An 18157-nucleotide genomic window follows, 5' to 3' on the forward strand; every position below is an offset into this window, starting at 1 on the left:
CCGTATTTTAAAAGACAATAAAAACACTTCAGCTCAACTGATAGGAAAACATGACAACAATACACATTAGAGCATAAATATGAAATCTTTATTTAAAAGGACAGTGAAATGGAGTGAGCTGTGTGTGTTTGTGTAAGTGTGATAAGGAGCATGTATGGACACACGCTGTAATCTACTTTGGCCGGTTGATCCCGGTAATCCTATCAGAGCTGCGCTGAGCTGGCATTTACTGACGGATTGGAGCAGCTCGATCCTGATCAGACCTCACACACACACACATTCAGCACACGCGGATGAGCTAGCTGGGCTCATCGATGGGTCTAGGGCAGTACACACTCTCACACACACACACACACACACACTAGGCGCTGGGCTCATCGATGGGTCTGCGGCAGTACGGGCAGCAGTTGTGCTGAAGAACCAACAGCTCGTAGTCCTCACTGTGAAACATCTTTGGAAAAGACAACAGAATGCAATCAAACATCACAGAGAGGGAACAGGCCGAACACATGAAGCCCGTGTGTGTGTGTGTGTGTGTACCTGAAAGCAGGACGGACACATGGTGATGCTGACGTCGGGCAGCAGGGATCGGTAGTACTGCCAGCTGAGAGGTTTGGGCCAGCGCTTGATCAGAACATCTCGCCTGGACATGGACCTCAACACCGGCCGACTCACGACCACCGGCACGAACTCCCGGCCACCCTGCTGTCAATCCCAGCACACCAAGACAAGTCAGGTCACCTTCACTTATATAGCGCTTCTAACAACATCACCCACGGCCCAGCCGACAGGAATGCTCTCTCAGAGTTATGAACAAATGTTCTTCCAGTAACGCTAATAGAACGTTCGTTCAGAGTTATCTGGTCTTTAATAATGTCTAAAAACGTTATTTACAGCGGGGGAAATAATTATCTGATCCCCTTCTGATTTTGTAAGTTCGCCCACTTACAAAGAAATGAAGGGTCTATCATTTTTATGGTAGGTTTATTTTAACGGATAGAGACAGAATATCAAACAAAAAATCCAGAAAAACACATTATATAAAGGTTATAAATTGATTAGCATTTGATCGAGTGAAATAAGAATTTGTTCCCCTTCCAACCAGCAAGAATTCTGCCTCCCACAGATCATGTGCCCACGTGGAACACAGATTAGTCCTGTCACTTTAAGAAAGTACTCCTAATGTCCTAATGTCAGTCGACACCGGCCCTCAGAATCTGTGTCTCCAGCATGAGCGAGAGCACAGAGCCGTCACGCGTCGGGACCTGTAGACCTGCACACGGCTGGGGTGGGCTCCAAGACCATCAGCAAGAAGCTTGGGGAGAAGCAGACGTTTGTTGGTGTGATTATTCAGAAATACAAAATGAAAAATCAATTGCCCTCGGTGTGGAGCTCCATGCAAGATCTGGCCTCACGGATGATCATGAGAATGAGATAAAGATGATCATGAGAATGAGATAAAGATGATCATGAGAAAGGTGAGGGATCAGCCCAGAACCACACGGGAGGAGCTTGTTAATGATCTCAAGGCAGTCGACCACAGTCACAAGGCAGACCATTGGTAACACTACGCCGCAATGGACTGAAATCCTGCAGCGCCCGCAAGGTCCTCCTGCTCAAGGCGGCACATGTGCAGGCCCGTCTGAAGTTTGCCAATGAGCATCTAATGATTCAGAGAAGGCTTGGGAGGAACTGCTGTGGCCAGATGAGACCAAAATGGAGCTCTTTGGCATCAGCTCAACTCAACTCATCAACTCGACTCAAACAAGCCGTGTTTGGAGGAAGAGAAACGCTGACTGTGACCCCAAGAGCACCCTCGCTGTGGTCAAGCACGAGGTGGAAACATCATGCTCTGGGGCGTTTCTCTGCTAAGGGTACAGGGTATTTATGAGGCCGATAGACGGGGCCATGTACCGTAAAATCTTGTACGAGAACCTCCGTCCCTCAGCCAGAACACTGGAGATGGGTCGTGGATGGGTCTTCCAGCATGACACTGACCCAGAACACCGCCCAGACAACAAAGGAGTGGCTCAAGAAGAAGCACATTAAGGTCTTGGAGTGGCTAGCCAGTGTCCAGACCTTAATCCTGTAGGAGATCTGTGGAGTGAGCTGGAACTTCGAGTTGCAAAGCGACAGCCAAGAAACCTTAAGGATTTCGAGAGGATCTGTAAAGAGGAGTGGACCAGAATCCCTCCTGAGATGTGTGCTAACCTGGTGACCAACTACAAGAAACGTCTTACCTCTGTGTTTGCCAACAAGGGTTTCTCACCATGCTTGGGGATCAAATACTTATTTCACTTACTGAAATGCAAATCAATCTATAACCTTTATATAATGTGTTTTTTCTGGATTTTCTGGTTGATGTTCTGTCTCTATCCGTTAAAATAACCCTACCATAAAGAGTATAGACCCTTCATTTCCTTGTAAGTGGGCGAACTTACAAAATCAGCAGGAGATCAGATAATTATTTCCCCCGCTGTATATTGTTCATGGAACAATTTATTTCTGAAACATTTGGTTGGACATTCATCTAATTTTCATTCTTTTTTTTTTGTTAATGCTAGTTTCAGAACATTCAGAGGACATTCAAAAGTAAAGTTCCCATAACGAATGATGAAATGGAATGTTCCCATTAAAGGATTATTCACTTCAGAATTCAAATCTCCTGATAGTTTACTCTCCCCACGTCATCCACGATGTTCATGTGTGTCTTTCTTCAGTGGGAAAGAAATGAAGGTTTTTGAGGAACACACTCCAGGGTTTCTCCATATAGTGTCTTCAATGGGGTCCAACGGGTCGAAGGTCCAGATGTGAGTTTCAGTGCAGCTTCAGAGTCTCGACACGATCCAGCCGAGGAATAAGAGTCTGATCTAGACAAACCAGCCGACATTTATAACAAAATACACATTTATATACTTTTAAACACTAATGCTGGTCTTGCTCTAGCTGTGATGCGACACACATTACGTGATCAGGGTGAAAGGTCACGCGTGACGTAGGAGGAAGAACAGACACAGTGTTTACAACGTGAAAGTGCAAAGACTGAGTTAAACTTTACACACAAAAAAAAAAAAAATTAAATAAAAGGTAAAACAACAATGTCGGACGATTTTGAAGTTGGAGGAGATGGAGTTTTTCGCTCTACTCTACATTTCTGAACCGGAACACGCGTGACCTTTCACCCTGATGACGTAATGTGTGTCGCATCACAGCTAGAGCAAGACCAGCATTAGTGGTTTAAAGTATATAAATGTGTATTTTGTTATAAATGTGCGCTGGTTTGTCTAGATCAGACTCTTATTCCTCGGCTGGATCGTGTCGAGACTCTGAAGCTGCACTGAAACTCACATCTGGACCTTCGACCCGTTGGACCCCATTGAAGTCACTATATGGAGAAACCCTGGAGTGTGTTCCTCAAAAACCTTCATTTCTTTTCCACTGCAGAAAGACACACATGAACATCATGGATGACGTGGAGGAGAGTAAATTATCAGGAGATTGTAATTCTGAAGTGAATAATCCTTTAACATTCACATAACCAACCATTTTTAAAACTGGACGTTTTAGCTCTTCAGAAAACATTCAGAAATAACGTTTTCATAATTGAATGGGAATGTGAACAAAACGTTTTTAGAACATAATATGGTTATCTGGGAAGGGTTTAGCATTTAGCAGACGCTTTTATTCCGGGTTCAAGCCTCGTCTGATGAACTAGTGCACTCGTAACACACGAGGAGAACAAACATGGCTTTGGCATCATGAAACAGTTTCTACAATGTCATGTGACTGTGTTTGAGTGTTTGAGGAATCGTCTGAATGATGAGAAAATGGCTATGATATAATTGGTTAATATTTTTGTACTTTTCCACATGGTAAGATGAGAAGTCTATTACAAGTTATTATGATGAAAGATAACCAAAGCGATGTGTCTTCTTACTAATGAAGGAATAACAGGAAAGTGTATTTATGAAAAATCATGTTTTTCATCTGTCAGTCTCACCTCAAAGCTGAGTTTGGCTGTAAAGGGGTCGTCCTCTGGGTCTTCAGTCCCATCATCCAGCTTCAGACACTGGGATTCTGACACACACACACACACACACACACTAGACAGTGAGTTTAGATTATATTCCGTCTCTAACGAGCTGCCAGATTACAGGTGTTGTCAATCAGAACTCAGGCGATAGGGAGCAGACAGAGATGGAGAGCAAAACAGGGATGTCACAACAATAAAATAACACATTTTTTATGTAAAAGACAATAGCTAGTCTTTATCCACTTGCCAATCAAATTGGGCAGTTCATTACACAAGAAACCAATGACCTTTCATCAGAACTTCATGGTTTTGCAAGGACTACAATCAGAGATCTCACTTATTAAACAATATCTATATTATCTTTCAAATAAAAAAAAAGGTAAATAGATAAATAAAAATAAACTAATAAAACAAAATGGTACAAAAAATGCAGCACAAGCAATGGCTGCGGTAACTTTAACCATTGAAAGGACACTATGACTAAGATATCGCTTTCCTTATTCAAACTTATTTTTCCCTCCATGAATATATGATTGAGCTGAAGAATAAAAGCTGTATCATATACTTTGTTATGAGGAATATTACGCTCATAGCCATGTAAAATGGCTCTATATCAGACGGGCTGCAGCGTTAATCTCGCATGAAAAGATAGTTTTATCAATAAAATTAAACACTAATTTCACATATATGGTCTTTCAATCATTTTCTGAAATATATAGCTGTTTTCAAGTGTTTTCCAGGGCTTAAATAAATTCAAAAAATGATTCAAAACGATTCTTTAAGCAGCTTGTAGGAACCCTGCTCGAGTCTCTAGTCTCCCTGAAACTGTTCTTTGGCTCGTCCTCCTGCGTATGGATGAATATGTATATATTGTGACGGAACGGCTGCCTCTCCCTTGCAATTACCGCCAGCCCGACCCTTAACTCGCCGCACATCGCCAGGTTCCCGACTGGAGTGTGTGTGACTGGAGTGTGTGTGTGACTGGAGTGTGTGTGACTGGAGTGTGTGTGACTGGAGTGTGTGTGACTGGAGTGTGTGTGACTGGAGAGGAGGATTGGCAGCGTGTGATGAGGCGCACCTGACGAGAATGAAGCCTCATCACCGCCGCTGTTAAATGCTGAGCGCGCCTCTCCTCGAGAGACCGGCCTCTTCCCCGTGCACGCTGGTGTCCCCGTGGGTCCAGGAAGGGAGTGCGGAGGGATTCCCACGCCGTCGAAGATGTGAGTCGCGGGCCCGCGGTCCGGAATGGAGAACACGCGTGACGCCGCTAACGGGCTAGGATGCCGGGCCGCTATTCTGTCAGTTGTCGGGGCCTAGAGAGGACAAGCCGTGATGCCGAAGCCGAAGCCGCCGCCGCCACCGCCGCCACCACCGCCGCCGCCACCGCCACCGCCGCCGCCACCCCTCGCGCATCAGACCGAGAGACGAGAGCGTGCGACCGCCGGACACCGCCCCTATCCTGGACCCATCCCATCTCTTCACTACCCTTCACCATTCCCTGGCACGACGAGGACACCAGACCCCCCTTTTGTTTTAACACTTTATTTCCCTCATTTTTGGACATTTCACTCCGAGGCCTGACACCACTCCCACTGTGTCTGTCGTTTGCTCCTCCCGCCACAATATATATATGTATATATGTATATATGAGGTGAAAGAGACGTTACCTCCGCTGCTCATCTCCTGCCAGCCGCTGCTTCTCTCCACGCGAGGCACTTCCAGGTCGATCAGAGACACGGCCTCCTCATCCGAGATGTCCTCCTCCAGATAAAACTCCACCAGCGGAAGAACCTCTGAACACACACCACACACACACCACACACACACACACCACACACACACACCACACACACCACACAGATATGTGAAACCAATGCCAAGATCCTGGCCCGCTATCCTCATCCTCCAGACAGCACATGTTCTGACGATGATCTCATCCATGTTTGACCAACACTGTGGAAAGGTTTGCCAAAAAACATTTCACAAACCTAATCAGTGTGGCAAATTTCATTAGGTTTTACCAGGCGGTCGACTAAGAGCCAGAAGAAACAGCAGAATAGCGAACCAACAAACAGAGCCTTCTACTGTTCATGCATTCCTGCTGTTCAGCAAGTAGTTGAACACCACAGCGGTTCTGCTGGACGGGCATCTGAGCCGCTCACCGTAAGAGGAGGCCGAGAATATGAACGGCTGTCTGCAGTTGATGCAGGAGTTGCCCTGGTTATTCAGCAACGGGTTGTTGGTGGAGCAGCGGAAACACATCGGGATCAAATCCTGCAGCACACACAAGCTTTACCAACAGGCACGCCTTCTGTCAACAGCTGTCACACACACACACACACACACACACACTCACCTCGCTGTCCCGGTAGGGTTTGGAGCGCACGGTTAGGCAGCTCAGCTCCATGCTCTCCTGATAGCGGGACGGGATCTTCAGGCCCTGCAGCTTCTCGAAGGCGTGTCGCGCTACTTTATACGCTCCCAGAACTTTACTCTGCTTGGCCAGAGCATACAGCGTATCTCTGAACCTCACGTCAAGGACACAAGCTATTACGCGGCAGCAGCCAATCATGACAGCATCTATGACAGTGGTCTCAAACTCGCGGCCCGGTGGCCCCTACTTGACATTAAAGTTTAATGTTAGTGTGGCCCGTCGTTGCGTATCCCTTATGGGCTACCATAGATAGTATCGTGACAGCTTACGGTGGGTTTGTTGTCAATAGTTGTCAACAAACCGCTAGCCGCACGACTACATTTGAAATAACGAACTTGAGCGCGCAAAATATGTGAACGGCCCCTCGGTGAGCTACCACCAATCAGGCCACGAGCGACGTGTTGGAGACCCCTGCTCTAAAACAATGTGAGAATAATCATTTTGAGCTTGTAATATGTGTCCAGCAGGTTGATAAGAAGGTTTGCTTTGAGACACCATACATGTGTAGAAAGAACTCAAGAAGACGGGCAGACATGACTGCAAATATTTGTATTTCAAAAGTAATAATTGTTTTTCTAAGTATAATAAAAGGAAATGTGCCTTCCAAAAAAACATTCAAGAGAGAGAGAGAGTGTGTGTGAGTGAGTGTGTGTGTGTGTGAGTGAGCGAGTGTGTGTGTGAAGGATACACTTTGGAGATGCCCATGGGAACGTCTCTGGTCAGGTTGTGGAAGAGGAAGCGAGAGATGTTGAAGAGGATCTCGGGCATGTTGGAGCTGAAGGGCTCCGACTGAAACATGAACAGCACATCAGAACACAGGCTCTGTTTAACGACGACTGATCCGGAAACATCGCTAACACACACTGTACACCGGAGTCCGTCACTCCTACCATGTATCGGTGGACGGAGTGGTAGACGTGATACAGCTCCGCCAAGTGCTGGAAACTGTGGAACTTCTTCAGCATCTCCTCCTTCTTCCCGGACTCCTCTAGAAGACAGCACATGTGTGTGTGTTCACACTCAGCCCACTGAACACACAGGTGTCTCACTGTAAAGCTCACACACACCTCGGGCGATGTCCAGGCACTGCATGGACAGCATCCAGTAGTAGTACGAGGCGTCGCTGAACCGGCTCTCCACCACTGCATTATGGGTAAGCTGCTCCAGCACGCGCACGGCCTCCGCCTGCCGGCCCGCCCGGTGGAACGCTGGGTTGGGTTAGGGTTGGGTTAGGGTTGGGTTAGGGTTGGGTTAGGGCCATCCAGCACAGGACAGGGGACAGAGAGGGACAGATCAGACTGAAGTGTGTGAATGCGCATGATAAATGCCACACGTGTCCAGATCAAACATCTGAACCAACACTGATTCTCTAATATAATACACAGACCTACAATGAGAGTAATATTAGCTGAAGCCAGTGAAGAACTACACTACCCACAATCCTTCAGTCAGACCCACTGATCAGTAAAGATGCTGTTGTCATGGAAATGGAAAACATTGTGAATGACGAAACAAAGTTATATTGTTATATTGCATGTATATATAGATACGTATCTCAATATTTTGTAGTACAAGTAATGTACATTGGTCTTACACTTAAACTTAATCATTTTAAATTAAAAAGTTGATTTTAAAGCTGTTAAAATGAACAAGCTAACATATGTGGCTGTTTTTTTAATTTAACGCGACAATTTTTAGAACAAATGCAATTACTATCAAATGTAATGACACTGGCATCCACGAACTCCAATGACCCTGCCTCCATCATCCGGTGAATTACTGGGAGATTTGAGTTGAAAACATTGACTGGTTTAGTGACAGAAATAAAGCGTGTTGCAGGCCCAGCGAAGCGGAGAGTAATTATCACGTTGCGTGAAGAGCTGCAGAACTGAGCATGTGAAACTTCATCTGCCAATTGTAATTAGCAGAGTAAATGACATGCCAGAGTGTCTGATGTGAACGGTGTGTGTGTGTGTACATGTTTTTCTATCCCGGTGGGGACTTAAACCTGAACACACACACACTCATGGGGACTCGTGTCACTGTGGGCCTAAACTGAGGTCCCCATGGGTAAACACGCTTATAAATCATTCACAATTATTTTTTTTTGAAAATGTAAAAATGCAGGATGTTTCCTGTGATGGGCAGGTTTAGGGATGGGGCCAGTGTGTGTGTGTGTGTGTGTGATGGGTAGGTTTAGGGGTAGGGTTAGTGTAAGGGGAAAGAATATACAGTTTGTACAGTATAAAATTACGTGGAGAGTGAATGGAGAGTCCTCACAGAGATAGTGGACCAGACATGTGTGTGTGTGTGTGTGTGTGTGTGTGTGACTGACCTCTCTGCGCCTCCTCGAAGCGGTCGTGTTCAGCCAGTGTGTGTGTGTGTGTGTGTGTGTGTGTGACTGACCTCTCTGCGCCTCCACGAAGCGGTTGTGTTCAGCCAGTGTGTGTGTGTGTGTGTGTGTGTGTGTGTGTGTGTGACTGACCTCTCTGCGCCTCCTCGAAGCGGTCGTGTTCAGCCAGTGTGTGTGTGTGTGTGTGTGTGTGTGTGTGTGACTGACCTCTCTGCGCCTCCTCGAAGCGGTTGTGTTCAGCCAGTGTGTGTGTGTGTGTGTGTGTGTGTGTGTGTGTGACTGACCTCTCTGCGCCTCCTCGAAGCGGTCGTGTTCAGCCAGTGTGTGTGTGTGTGTGTGTGTGTGTGTGTGTGACTGACCTCTCTGCGCCTCCTCGAAGCGGTCGTGTTCAGCCAGTGTGTGTGTGTGTGTGTGTGTGTGTGTGTGTGACTGACCTCTCTGCGCCTCCTCGAAGCGGTCGTGTTCAGCCAGCCACTGGGCGTACGGCACATACACCTCATCTCTGAACTGAGTGTGTTTCTCCAACAGAGAGAACGCCTGAGAACAAGCAGACACACACATCCGACACATCACACACACATCGCACACTCTTTCTCTACAGTTTCATCAGTGTTCAGTGAACAGCCCCAGGCAAGGCGGCGTCTCACTGACCACAGTCAGGGTCTTTGATGGACATGTGAGCTGCACACCAGCTCTTCTGAAGACTATTAGTTACTGCAGTTAGTGGAATAATAGTGGACGCTGATTTAGAGCCATTATTTCATGAGGCACGGCATTATTATATGAGCTTTATGGATGGAAATCAGCTGAATTAAAGAATTGTAATTTTGATCACAAAGTGATCAGATGGAGGACCTGCGTCTAGATACGACCACAACACATGATGTAGTCAGCCGGATCCGGGCCGTATCCAGATCAGATGGAGGACCTGCGCCTAGACACGACCACAACACATGATGTAGTCAGCCGGATCCGGCCCGTATCCAGATCAGATGGTGGACCTGCGCCTAGACACGACCACAACACATGATGAAGTCAGCCGGATCCGGGCCGTATCCAGATCAGATGGAGGACCTGCGTCTAGATACGACCACAACACATGATGTAGTCAGCCGGATCCGGCCCGTATCCAGATCAGATGGTGGACCTGCACCTAGACACGACCACAACGCATGATGTAGTCAGCCGGATCCGTCCCGTATCCAGATCAGATGGAGGACCTGCGCCTAGACACGACCACAACACATGATGTAGTCAGCCGGATCCGGGCCGTATCCAGATCAGATGGAGGACCTGCGCCTAGACACGACCACAACACATGATGTAGTCAGCCGGATCCGTCCCGTATCCAGATCAGATGGAGGACCTGCACCTAGACACGACCACAACGCATGATGTAGTCAGCCGGATCCGGCCCGTATCCAGATCAGATGGTGGACCTGCGCCTAGACACGACCACAACACATGATGTAGTCAGCCGGATCCGTCCCGTATCCAGATCAGATGGAGGACCTGCACCTAGACACGACCACAACGCATGATGTAGTCAGCCGGATCCGGGCCGTATCCAGAGCAGATGGAGGACCTGCGCCTAGACACGACCACAACACATGATGTAGTCAGCCGGATCCGGGCCGTATCCAGATCAGATGGTGGACCTGCACCTAGACACGACCACAACACATGATGTAGTCAGCCGGATCCGGGCCGTATCCAGATCAGATGGTGGACCTGCGCCTAGACACGACCACAACACATGATGTAGTCAGCCGGATCCGGCCCGTATCCAGATCAGATGGAGGACCTGCGTCTAGATACGACCACAACACATGATGTAGTCAGCCAGATCCGGCCCGTATCCACATCAGATGGAGGACCTGCGCCTAGACACGACCACAACACATGATGTAGTCAGCCGGATCCGGCCCGTATCCAGATCAGATGGAGGACCTGCGTCTAGATACGACCACAACACATGATGTAGTCAGCCGGATCCGGCCCGTATCCAGATCAGATGGAGGACCTGCACCTAGACACGACCACAACGCATGATGTAGTCAGCCGGATCCGGCCCGTATCCAGATCAGATGGTGGACCTGCGCCTAGACACGACCACAACACATGATGTAGTCAGCCGGATCCGTCCCGTATCCAGATCAGATGGAGGACCTGCACCTAGACACGACCACAACGCATGATGAAGTCAGCCGGATCCGGCCCGTATCCAGATCAGATGGAGGACCTGCACCTAGACACGACCACAACACATGATGTAGTCAGCCGGATCCGGGCCGTATCCAGATCAGATGGTGGACCTGCACCTAGACACGACCACAACACATGATGTAGTCAGCCGGATCCGGCCCGTATGCAGATCAGATGGTGGACCTGCGCCTAGACACGACCACAACACATGATGAAGTCAGCCGGATCCGGCCCGTATCCAGATCAGATGGAGGACCTGCGCCTAGACACGACCACAACACATGATGAAGTCAGCCGGATCCGGCCCGTATCCAGATCAGATGGAGGACCTGCGCCTAGACACGACCACAACACATGATGTAGTCAGCCGGATCCGGGCCGTATCCAGATCAGATGGAGGACCTGCGTCTAGATACGACCACAACGCATGATGAAGTCAGCCGGATCCGGGCCGTATCCAGATCAGATGGTGGACCTGCGTCTAGATACGACCACAACACATGATGTAGTCAGCCGGATCCGGCCCGTATCCAGATCAGATGGAGGACCTGCGTCTAGATACGACCACAACACATGATGTAGTCAGCCGGATCCGGGCCGTATCCAGATCAGATGGTGGACCTGCGTCTAGATACGACCACAACACATGATGAAGTCAGCCGGATCCGGGCCGTATCCAGATCAGATGGTGGACCTGCGTCTAGATACGACCACAACACATGATGTAGTCAGCCGGATCCGGCCCGTATCCAGATCAGATGGAGGACCTGCGTCTAGATACGACCACAACACATGATGTAGTCAGCCGGATCCGGGCCGTATCCAGATCAGATGGTGGACCTGCGTCTAGATACGACCACAACACATGATGAAGTCAGCCGGATCCGGGCCGTATCCAGATCAGATGGTGGACCTGCGTCTAGATACGACCACAACACATGATGTAGTCAGCCGGATCCGGCCCGTATCCAGATCAGATGGAGGACCTGCGTCTAGATACGACCACAACGCATGATGAAGTCAGCCGGATCCGGGCCGTATCCAGATCAGATGGTGGACCTGCGTCTAGATACGACCACAACACATGATGTAGTCAGCCGGATCCGGCCCGTATCCAGATCAGATGGAGGACCTGCACCTAGACACGACCACAACACATGATGTAGTCAGCCGGATCCGGGCCGTATCCAGATCAGATGGTGGACCTGCACCTAGACACGACCACAACACATGATGTAGTCAGCCGGATCCGGCCCGTATCCAGATCAGATGGAGGACCTGCGCCTAGACACGACCACAACACATGATGAAGTCAGCCGGATCCGGCCCGTATCCAGATCAGATGGAGGACCTGCACCTAGACACGACCACAACACATGATGTAGTCAGCCGGATCCGGCCCGTATCCAGATCAGATGGAGGACCTGCGCCTAGACACGACCACAACACATGATGAAGTCAGCCGGATCCGGCCCGTATCCAGATCAGATGGAGGACCTGCGCCTAGACACGACCACAACACATGATGTAGTCAGCCGGATCCGGGCCGTATCCAGATCAGATGGAGGACCTGCGCCTAGACACGACCACAACACATGATGTAGTCAGCCGGATCCGGGCCGTATCCAGATCAGATGGAGGACCTGCGCCTAGACACGACCACAACACATGATGAAGTCAGCCGGATCCGGCCCGTATCCAGATCAGATGGAGGACCTGCGCCTAGACACGACCACAACACATGATGAAGTCAGCCGGATCCGGCCCGTATCCAGATCAGATGGAGGACCTGCACCTAGACACGACCACAACACATGATGAAGTCAGCCGGATCCGGCCCGTATCCAGATCAGATGGTGGACCTGCGCCTAGACACGACCACAACACATGATGAAGTCAGCCGGATCCGGCCCGTATCCAGATCAGATGGTGGACCTGCACCTAGACACGACCACAACACATGATGAAGTCAGCCGGATCCGGCCCGTATCCAGATCAGATGGAGGACCTGCACCTAGACACGACCACAACACATGATGAAGTCAGCCGGATCCGGCCCGTATCCAGATCAGATGGTGGACCTGCACCTAGACACGACCCCAACACATGATGTAGTCAGCCGGATCCGGCCCGTATCCAGATCAGATGGAGGACCTGCGCCTAGACACGACCACAACACATGATGTAGTCAGCCGGATCCGGCCCGTATCCAGATCAGATGGAGGACCTGCACCTAGACACGACCACAACACATGATGTAGTCAGCCGGATCCGGCCCGTATCCAGATCAGATGGAGGACCTGCACCTAGACACGACCACAACACATGATGAAGTCAGCCGGATCCGGCCCGTATCCAGATCAGATGGTGGACCTGCACCTAGACACGACCACAACACATGATGAAGTCAGCCGGATCCGGCCCGTATCCAGATCAGATGGAGGACCTGCACCTAGACACGACCACAACACATGATGAAGTCAGCCGGATCCGGCCCGTATCCAGATCAGATGGTGGACCTGCACCTAGACACGACCCCAACACATGATGTAGTCAGCCGGATCCGGCCCGTATCCAGATCAGATGGAGGACCTGCGCCTAGACACGACCACAACACATGATGTAGTCAGCCGGATCCGGGCCGTATCCAGATCAGATGGAGGACCTGCACCTAGACACGACCACAACACATGATGTAGTCAGCCGGATCCGGCCCGTATCCAGATCAGATGGTGGACCTGCACCTAGACACGACCACAACACATGATGTAGTCAGCCAGATCCGGGCCGTATCCAGATCAGATGGAGGACCTGCACCTAGACACGACCACAACGCATCCCTGAAGTGTCAGCAGAGATTGTGTCCACTAGACTCTCCTCTGTAAGGCCTCATCGACACGACAGCCATCGGCACTGATCCTCAAACTCGTCTCCATACCGGTGTGACTCTTCAGTTCTTTTATTTATAAAGCACATTTAAAACAGCCACAGGACTGACCAAAGTGCTGTACAAGCACTAATGATTCTACAGTTCTTACAGTTCTTCTGTGATTCTAGATTTTCAACCAGATGAAACTGGAAAATATTCTGAATGTTCTGATCCAATCTGACCTCTGACCTGTAATGCCTGAATCATAATCATACACTGTTCGTTCATTGGCCAGAGGAGAACTGAGCGACTGAGTCTGGGTTCCGCCAAGGTTTAGGTAAATTCTGTCACTGATGGAGTTTTGGTTCCACTGTCGGCTTGCTTAGTCGGGGACATTTAATATTCCACGATATAATTTTTTCTGCCTGCATTGACAGCATTATATGAGAACTGAACTGAGCTGGACGATGACATCACAGTTTTCTCCAGAGCGGCTATACATGTAAATTAACTAAATTAATAACTTTTTAACAACAGAAATGCACCATCTCTGAACTTACTTAAGCCGGACTGTGACGCTATTCTCTTCTAGAAACAAACTCTGTTGCATTATTTCCCTGTTATCTCTGTAAAGCTGCTTTGAAACAATATGCATTGTAAAAAGCGCTGTATAAATAAAGGTGACTTGACTTGACACACACACACACACACACACACACACACACACACACACGCGCTCACGCAGACACACACGCTCACACACACACACACCCACACACACACACACACACCTCATCCCAGTGTCTCGTGTCCACATGAAGCTGCACCAGTGCCTTCAGATCACCCATTTTGTTATAGATCTCGGCAGCGTAACCGTGGTGATCGAACTTCTTGAAGAACACCGCACATCTGGACAGCGGCTCGCGCTCGGCTTTATCCAGTTTACGGGCCACATCCATCAGCCTAGAGACAGAAGAGGGTTTATGTTTGTCTGTATAAAATAAGAGTTACAGTAGATCAGAGTTACAGTAGATAAGAGTTACAGTTACAGTTACATGTAAATACAGCTGGTGAAGTTTCTGGTAAAAGGCAGCGGAAAACAGCGTTTAATGTACACTATCTATAATCGATGTGTGTGTGTGTGTGTGTGTGTGTGTGAGAGTGTCTAACAGGGGACCTTGGTGTTGTTACACACTCACCAACAGGGGACCTCCGAGGCAAGTGGGGACATTTTTCAAGTCCCCTGTTGGTCATGCTTTAAAACATGTTAAAATCAGATAAAAAACGCTCTGGTTAATTTTGTAAATTTTTGACCAAGTGGGGACCTGGATATGTGTGTGACGTGTGTGTTTAAGCCCATACTCAGCAGCGCTCCTGTAGGCTGGAGCAGGAACTGCGACTCCCATTAACACACGTCGTTCACACTTCTCTATGGTTTGAATGGCTTTCTGTCCGAGAGAGGCTCTGAGACTGTAGAGCTGATGCATAGTTCAGGAAGCTTGTTTATAACTACTAGACCAATTATAGATTTTTAAAAAATTATCTTTAATATTATTTCAAGACAAATACTAAATAAATTAAATACCACTATGTTACAGCATAGTATATAAGATAACAGAAATTATTTATGGATCATTCGGGTAATCTAACTTTGCATTAAATTAATATGAAACTTTATTTCAAATTGAAATTTAATTTTTTTAACGTTTTTAAAAATATATACTCAACCAAGATAAAATGAAATAAAACTGCCATCAATAGGGGGAAACCCAACGCAACCGAACAGCTGTCGCACAATACCGGGTCAAAACTCTTATATTGACTGGCTGCACTGAAAATGTTCAGCTGGCTTAATCAAATTATGTGAACTGTCTTTTAACCCTCTGGGGTCTGAGGTGTTTTCAGGGTCCTTGAGATGTTTTGGCATGCTCTGACATTTCTGCTTTTTTCAGTTGCTTATAAACATATTAATGGCACAGGTGAAATTACACTCTATATAGCACACACAGGGCTACCATAATATGTGAACAACATGTTAATACATGTTTGTATTTTTGAGAGAATATTGTTTATGCGTGGTTTTTGAAAAAACTAAAAAATAAAGTTTCTAATATAAGGCCACAAATAACATACTAAATATCTGTCCACAAGACTTTTGACTAGTGGATGTTGTCGCCTAGAGTTTTTGCTTCGAATTGATCTGAAAATCATTCTGCCTAATCATTCACATAAAACAATAGATTGTTTTAAATTGTGAAAAACATTTTTTTGTTTGCAAAGGCAATATGCGGATGGGCGGAACGGCCCAACCCCCTCATGAATAATTAGGCAGTTCTCACCTGAGCAGACTGCATACTAATGAGCCTTTCATTCAGTGGTGTCACACAAGAAAGAATGCAAGGACAATATATATATATAAATAAATAAATATGTATACACACACACACACACACACATATATATATATATATATATACACTACCGTTCAAAAGTTTGGAGTCAGTGAGAATTTTATTTTTATTTTTTGGAGGAAAGAAATCAATACTTTTATTTATCAAGGAATAATTAATTTGATCGAAAGTGACAGTAAAGACATTTATAATGTTACAAAAGTCTTATGAACTTCCTATTCATCAAAGAATCCTAAAAAAAACAAAAAAAACTGTACAACTGACAGACCAACAACTGTTTCAACATTGATAATAATAATAAATGTTTCTTGAGCATCAAATCCTCATATTATACTGATTTGTGAAGGATCATTTGACACTGAAGACACTGACACTGGTGATGCTGAAAATTCAGCTTTGATCACAGGAATAAATTACACTTTACTATATATTCACACAGAAAACAGCTGATTTACACTGGAATAATATTTAATACTATAACTGATTTTTGTTGTATTTTTAATCAAATAAGCGCAGCCATGGTTAGCAGAAGAGAATTCTTTTAAAAGTATTTAAAATCGTACCGAACCCAAACTTTTGAACGGTAGTGTATATATATATACAAACAATCAAAATATAAATGAAAGCCAAAAGCACATTTTTAGCCATCCACCGCGGTAAAAATAAACCAGTCGCATTTCAAAGTCGTTCGCGAAATGACCGCCAGGTGGCGCAAAGGGACATTTAGCAAAACGTAAGTGGGGCTAATGTCTGTAGCCTATAAGGATGAAATACTACAAGTTATGGTAATTTCCAAATAAGCCTACAACAAACATTTATAGCCTACTCCGTAATTGTTGGTCATACAGATAAGATATAATCTTTTAAAACTGTAAAAGGCTAAAGTATAGGCCTACACTCACAGGCTAAATGAAAAAATCGCTCATGTGAGAAACAGACGTTTGGGTATTTCTCAGTGAGTAAATTCATAGCCGAGCGGTAGAACTTAGGGTTCATCATCAAGATGACACGGGTTCAAATCCCGCACAAACATGGTCTGCTGTAAATTTTATATTTATTTAGATTTGTCTAGCTCTAAAACTCTGTTACACCATACAGTTTTTTTTGCTTATATTTATAAAATACAATTATCATGCATTTCCATTTTACACTAAGGAACAAAATAGTATCCAACAGAACGACTTTGCATCTGTATAATAATAGGCTACCAATCGTAATTTCAAAAGCAGTTCTGTAAAAAAAATTATTATATATAGCCTATATATATATATTTTTTTTTTTTTTCAGGGCTGCCAACTCTCACGCACTGAGCGTGAGACTCACGCAATTGACCCAAATCTCACGCTCTCACGCCACACCCCCGATTTCTCCCGCTGAAGTGTCAACCCGGTCGGTCAAATTCCTAAAAGATATAGTTTATCTATAGATCTACCTGTTGAGCCACTCGTGATCGACTAGTTATACCGCAAATTAGTTAAAATATCCCGTAATCTATCTAGAGCGAGCGTGCATGCGAGACAGATATTGTGCTCCAAACCGTGCGCGCGCATGGCAGAGAGGTCTGTTCCCTACAACCTAGAGTTTTAAAAAACATGGTTTTAAGTAAAGTGTGATTTGCCAGGGGGGATTGGGATTTCCTTCTGGTCTAAACATCCCTGCTTCTGCTGAATTATTTTAATCCCCCCCGTAATTTTTTGGTCATACAGATAAGAGTAGAGTAGCTTACATCGTTCAAAACTGTAAACTTGTATTCATATAGGCTAACGACAAAAACAGTATATCTGTCACTGCGCATCACAAAAAATGAACCGAAAGCCACTTCAGCTCAGTCACGATAAGAAATCGGCGATGT

General features: G+C 46.6%; 1 protein-coding gene across 1 annotated transcript in view; it reads right to left on the minus strand.

Annotated features, from left to right (window-relative positions):
* Positions 1-66: 66 nt before the first annotated feature.
* LOC130075692 (intraflagellar transport protein 122 homolog) overlaps positions 67-18157 on the minus strand; it is a gene marked incomplete at its 5' end in the record, with an annotated part of 21084 nt that continues 2993 nt past the window's right edge. Inside the window, 11 exons of the mRNA XM_056240435.1 lie at positions 67-451; positions 541-705; positions 4001-4077; positions 5701-5826; positions 6196-6307; positions 6390-6555; positions 7156-7256; positions 7358-7455; positions 7535-7675; positions 9255-9357; positions 14686-14857. Of these exons, the coding sequence (XP_056096410.1) occupies positions 362-451; positions 541-705; positions 4001-4077; positions 5701-5826; positions 6196-6307; positions 6390-6555; positions 7156-7256; positions 7358-7455; positions 7535-7675; positions 9255-9357; positions 14686-14857 (1351 nt within the window). The remainder of the gene's footprint in view (positions 452-540; positions 706-4000; positions 4078-5700; positions 5827-6195; positions 6308-6389; positions 6556-7155; positions 7257-7357; positions 7456-7534; positions 7676-9254; positions 9358-14685; positions 14858-18157) is intronic.

Source organism: Rhinichthys klamathensis, unplaced genomic scaffold (assembly GCF_029890125.1).
Source record: "Rhinichthys klamathensis goyatoka isolate OS25496 unplaced genomic scaffold, OSU_Roscu_1.1 h1tg000599l_1, whole genome shotgun sequence".
Taxonomy (NCBI): domain Eukaryota; kingdom Metazoa; phylum Chordata; class Actinopteri; order Cypriniformes; family Leuciscidae; genus Rhinichthys; species Rhinichthys klamathensis.